The sequence below is a fragment of the Coptis chinensis genome, chromosome 5 (genome assembly GCF_015680905.1).
Source record: "Coptis chinensis isolate HL-2020 chromosome 5, ASM1568090v1, whole genome shotgun sequence".
Taxonomy (NCBI): domain Eukaryota; kingdom Viridiplantae; phylum Streptophyta; class Magnoliopsida; order Ranunculales; family Ranunculaceae; genus Coptis; species Coptis chinensis.
This window is the reverse complement of record NC_141460.1, coordinates 30,368,632-30,373,440: the sequence shown is the minus strand read 5'-3', so window position 1 is coordinate 30,373,440 and position 4,809 is coordinate 30,368,632. Positions and strand designations below refer to the sequence as shown.

Genomic DNA, 4,809 nt, shown 5'->3' with positions numbered 1-4,809 from the left:
AAGAGAATGCCTTTTTAGTGAAATGGACCATTAGTCTTTTAAGAAAAAGTACAACTAAAAGTAGGAGAAAAACAAAAGAGTTTTGTAGTGTGTTGTGTGGTGAATACCTAAAGACTAAGTTTTTTGGATTCAGCTTTGGAAAGTTTTTTTCTTTATTGTCAATCTCCAATTCCGACTTTGAATGTATTTTTCTTTTAATTCTTTTTTTATCAATAATAGATTAACATGTTAAAAATGTAGAATTAAAATAATCCCAACACATGCATGCTACAATAATTCTTTCGTTTGTATGAATTTATATCCTTGCACGTGTAACTCAAATGATTCTTCTTTCCTAAACCAATTATGGTAGACCATCACAAAGCTTCAATGCTATGTACAACCGAAAAAGGGATAAAATTTGCATCTCTAATGTTATCTCGGATAGAAGGCACTGTGAGACATATTTGCAATTGAGGGACTAAACGAGGCATTTAATGGATGCGACGGATCTTCAGAAGTGTCATTAAGTTCCATGGTCCTTTCATCAGTGAAAGGAGGATTGGTGGGTATTGGAAGTTGTTCATCCCTCTTTGACAACATTTTTAGAACCGTTGACATGAAAGGTCGAAATGAAGAAAGCTCTTGTGTGCATAGAAGTCCAACATGCAACACCCTCAAAATATCAATCTTCATGTAGCTACTATTACTATAGTTGTGCAACATCAAATTTGGATCAAAGATTTCCTCTGATGTTCCTTGTTGGAAGTGCTTCCATGCCTATTACAATCAAATGGCATAAAGAAAATATAAATAGGTTTTCAAATAATGAATGAACAGGAGTGTTACAAAATCCTAATCGTTTGGAAAAATGAAGTGTAGAAACTTACCGCGAGAACAAGACTATCCGAAAAACTATCAGAAAAGTCATTGTTTTTTACTCTATTAATCTGCCTTCCAGTAATAGTTTCTAGTATAAGCAACCCATAGCTATAGACATCCGCCTTTTCTGTTAATTGACCATAGGCTAGGTACTCAGGAGCCATATACCCTCTGTAGATTTAAACATTAAGTTAATCGAATTTTTACACAAGTTGTCCAAATTTGAACAAATTCAAAAGACCATTAAGACTTGCATTTAATTTCTTGCAAGTATCCTTGTACATATTATAGTTAAATGCAAATTGAACTAGCATGCCTATTGATTTATACCATCTAGGTGACTAGGTTGCATCCCTTGCTTTTGTGACAAGAACGTTTCAAGAAGCCATACGTTTAGCATTCTATTTACATGAAAGTATGAAACCATAAAGGAATTAACAACTTAATTAAGGACTTACAATGTTCCTGCAATGACAGTGCTAATGTGGCTTTTATCTTCTTGGAAAGTCCTTGCCAATCCAAAATCTGCAATTTTAGGCCGAAGTTTTGCGTCCAACAGAATGTTGCTGGATTTTATATCTCTGTGGATGATTCTTACTTTTTTGTTCTCATGAAGGTAAACCAAACCTTCTGCTGTTCCAATGATTATGTCAAATCTCCTCTGCCAGTTTAACGCTTTACCCTTGTTTGCATCTGTCGGGTTTATGGGAAACCCAAAATATTAAAAATATGAAAAGATAAAAATGACAAAAAATAAATAGAAGTAAGACCGGCTCAGGGAGCCACACAATTTGCTTAGGATAAAATATGGATATGGATACCCCCACCCCATGAAAATATGCTTAGGATAAAATATTTTATCTAATGAGTAACTATTAGATAAAATATGGATTCCCCCACCCCATGAAAAGATTAATTTCCAGACTGCTCCTATATATTTGCTTTTATGTTCAATGCTCAAAAATTTAAGATTATACATGTACTTCTGATCCATTGTCAACTTACAGAAACAACTTTTCACTAGATCTATTTGTTAAAATTTTAATAAAAAACCTTGAAGAGAATTACCAAATATGAAGCGATCGAGACTCATGTTTGGTAGGAATTCATAAACAAGGAGACTTTCAGCCCTGAAACAACTGCAACCCAACAACCTGACAAGATTTTTGTGCTCGATGGAGCTTATCAAGTTAACTTCATTGTAAAAGTCAGAAGCTCTCTGTCTGTTGTTAACAAATAGCCTTTTCACAGCAATCTCCCTTCCATCAGCCAAAACTCCCTATGGGAAATCGTGTTGAACTCAGTGGAAAGATAACAATGACAGTAATTGGAATCTATTTGTGTGTATCTATCTAGAAATAATTACCATGTAAACTATTCCAAATCCTCCTTGGCCAAGTTTATTTGCATCATCAAAATTTCCAGTGGCCTTCCGAAGTGTCGAGAACTTGAAGTTCAAGCTACTGTCATTCAGGGTTCTTGACATTTTGACAATGTCACTTGATCCTAGAAAGTAAGAAAAGAACGAATTGAATAGAGATTATTTGTCGCACCAAAGCTTTCCAATACAGCATTAGGAATATTGTCTCACACTCTCACCACCCTTTCTTTTCTCAAAGTAAACTCAGCCTCATGATATCCACCAATCATACTTGTAATGCAATAATATAGAGTTCCTAGATACTCGTATAAGTTTATATCAATTCGTGATTACCTCTTCTTTTCCTTTGTAGTATCATATTCTTCCTAATTGTAAGTCCAATAACTGCCCCAATTACTACAACAGCAACAGAACTCGCAACAATAGCTATAACTACTCCTCTGCTAACTGCAAAATGATTCAGGCAAACACATAATCAGGTAATCGCACATAGGCACAATTGAAAGAGTCAGTTCCCATAAGGAAAGGGCATATATAATAGTACTTCTTCTAGTAAAAGTGTACTGTACTCGGAGAACCCAACATGATTCAGCTATCAACAAGTGATATTGGTTTAGAAATTCTAATGTTATTTACCAGTATTGGAAACAGTAATAAATTGTAACAGATGTAAATTTGATTTCTTACTTTTTGAACCACCACCACGCTGTATTGAATTCAAAAAGTCTCTGTCTGAGTATCTTAAGAAGCACCCTGTATTCAGACGTCGCCCTTCTGACCACGGCAAACATTTCGTAAGGGATGCTGATGCATTATCCAAGCATGCTCTACATGAGCTTGCATTCAGTGTCTTCCAACAATTTGCCAGCACATATGCAGACTCGTTTTTTGATCCTGACACGGACACTTTAGTCCCTGCAAACCCCTCATTATTTGGTGCGGTTGTAACTGCATCCAGTAAAGCTCTTCTTGCAGACTCTTGGAACTTAGCGTCTTTGGTTGTTGTATTCCCACATATGTTCTTGTCTTCTGGACCTGAGATTTCATCATAGAAGGTATGGTTCTCGACACGCATAAAGCAACCATCAAGGTAGACACGTCGAGAGTTGAAAGTAAAGCATCTGGCTAAACGAGCACGCCCCTCACCATAACACAGTACACAATCAAGCAAGTTGAGGTCTCCATAACACTGACCAAGGCCATAGTACGCATCTGGTCCAGTGCCCACTTTCGTTGTTCCAAAACGAGTAGTCCGCATCAGGCCACTTAATCTCTCCATTGTCCCAACGAAGTTGGGAACAGCCGCAGTAGTGTTGTGCTCACGTTCTGTTCCACATCTGTCTTCAACTACTTGAGCTCTTGGCTGAGTTACTGTTTTCTCTACTAGCAGACATAAGACCAGAATAAACAAAGATTTATTCATTGACTAATCTGGTGCTCTGTTTGAAAAACAAAACAAGCGGAATTTGTATATCAGGATTCAGGCAAAAGATCATCCCAAGCAGAAACGATTCACTAAAGAAAGATGTTCATTTAAGAGTGGAGGTGGGATCATATGGTAATGCTCTGAAGAAAGTGCAAACGAATAAACGATGCTGCTACCTGAAGCACTTGTAAATGAGAATGAAATATAAAGAAAATATATAATAAAGAGATCTGTAGGTGCTGGTGGTCAAGGACGAAAATGTGGAAAAGTAAATATGAGAGTTTAGTTTGTTTCTGGTTGACGTTTAGAAATTGTAAGTGTAAAAATTGACTTTGCTTCAACGACCTTGGGAGCGTGACTGATTCCAAACCGATGAGCCCGGTTCCTCTATAACCCGGTACAGAGATCCATCTCTGTAACTGTTTAGATTTTGATGACACCTGTCCATTTAAAAATGCAGCAAACTGAGCCGTCAAGTTTCTCTGTGCAACAACATGCTAAGCAACTAACTTATACCTGATTGAAGTTGTGGACATGCAATTCAACTCAAAATTAAAAATCATGTAACTGCCAGGACTCTTCCGCCTTCACAAATTACACAAAATATCTTGAGACTACCACACCTTTTCCCTCCATGGTTTGCAATGTTTTGAGAGTTAAGGGTGGAGGTGGAGTCAACATTTTGTTGCTGGAAATTAAGGGTTTAAAGAAAGAAAAGGAAGGGTTAAGTGGGTGACGTGGGTTGAAGTTTGGAGTTGTGTAAGAAATAAGTAATGAAATAGCGAAAAAAACAAAGAAAAAATAAGTAACAGAGAAACTTGACGGCTCAGTTTACAGTTTTATTACCTTAAGAGCATCTTTACGAGAGCAACCCAAAAAACACCCAAAAAAACACCAACCATCCTTACCAGCAACATCAAATTTTCGACATCAAATGAAGCAGTTTTTGGATAAACCGCGCCATATAGCCCACATAGTTTTTCCAACACCGCGCCAGTGAAGCCCATCTTAAAAGCCCAAGCCCACGCGATTTTTCAAAAACCGCGCGATCAACTTTCTTATTTTTTTCCTTTCCCAATCTCTCGCACAAAACCGCGTGATTGAAGCCCACAATCTAGCCCAAGCCCACGCAGTGTTGGCA

At 37.2% G+C, this 4,809-nt stretch overlaps 1 protein-coding gene across 3 annotated transcripts; it reads right to left on the bottom strand.

Annotated features, from left to right (window-relative positions):
* Nucleotides 1–228: 228 nt before the first annotated feature.
* LOC147497287 (cysteine-rich receptor-like protein kinase 2) lies at nucleotides 229–4,323 on the bottom strand. 3 transcript variants are annotated; one of them, XM_086559907.1, is made up of 9 exons: nucleotides 4,185–4,323; nucleotides 4,014–4,108; nucleotides 2,930–3,681; nucleotides 2,576–2,689; nucleotides 2,228–2,367; nucleotides 1,930–2,140; nucleotides 1,320–1,554; nucleotides 870–1,032; nucleotides 229–759 (listed from the first exon to the last, which is right to left on the bottom strand). In XM_086559907.1, the coding sequence occupies exons 3-9, from the start codon at nucleotides 3,663–3,665 to the stop codon at nucleotides 415–417; spliced, it is 1,944 nt and encodes a 647-aa protein (XP_086416033.1). In that variant the 5' UTR covers nucleotides 3,666–3,681; nucleotides 4,014–4,108; nucleotides 4,185–4,323; the 3' UTR covers nucleotides 229–414. The 3 variants fall into 3 exon arrangements, with proteins under 3 accessions (XP_086416033.1, XP_086416032.1, XP_086416034.1); XM_086559906.1 differs by lacking the exons at nucleotides 4,014–4,108; nucleotides 4,185–4,323 and having other exon boundaries at nucleotides 2,930–3,989; XM_086559908.1 differs by lacking the exons at nucleotides 1,930–2,140; nucleotides 2,228–2,367; nucleotides 4,014–4,108; nucleotides 4,185–4,323 and having other exon boundaries at nucleotides 2,930–3,989.
* Between the last annotated feature and the right edge of the window lie 486 nt (nucleotides 4,324–4,809).

Coding starts and splice junctions, on each gene's coding strand:
- LOC147497287 (XM_086559907.1), bottom strand. CDS start 3,665: ATGAATAAATCTTTGTTTATTCTGGTCTTATGTCTGCTAGTAGAGAAA. Junction 2,690..2,929: donor GCGTGGTGGTGGTTCAAAAA/GTAAGAAATCAA, acceptor ATCATTTTGCAG/TTAGCAGAGGAGTAGTTATA. Junction 760..869: donor CGGATAGTCTTGTTCTCGCG/GTAAGTTTCTAC, acceptor TGATTGTAATAG/GCATGGAAGCACTTCCAACA.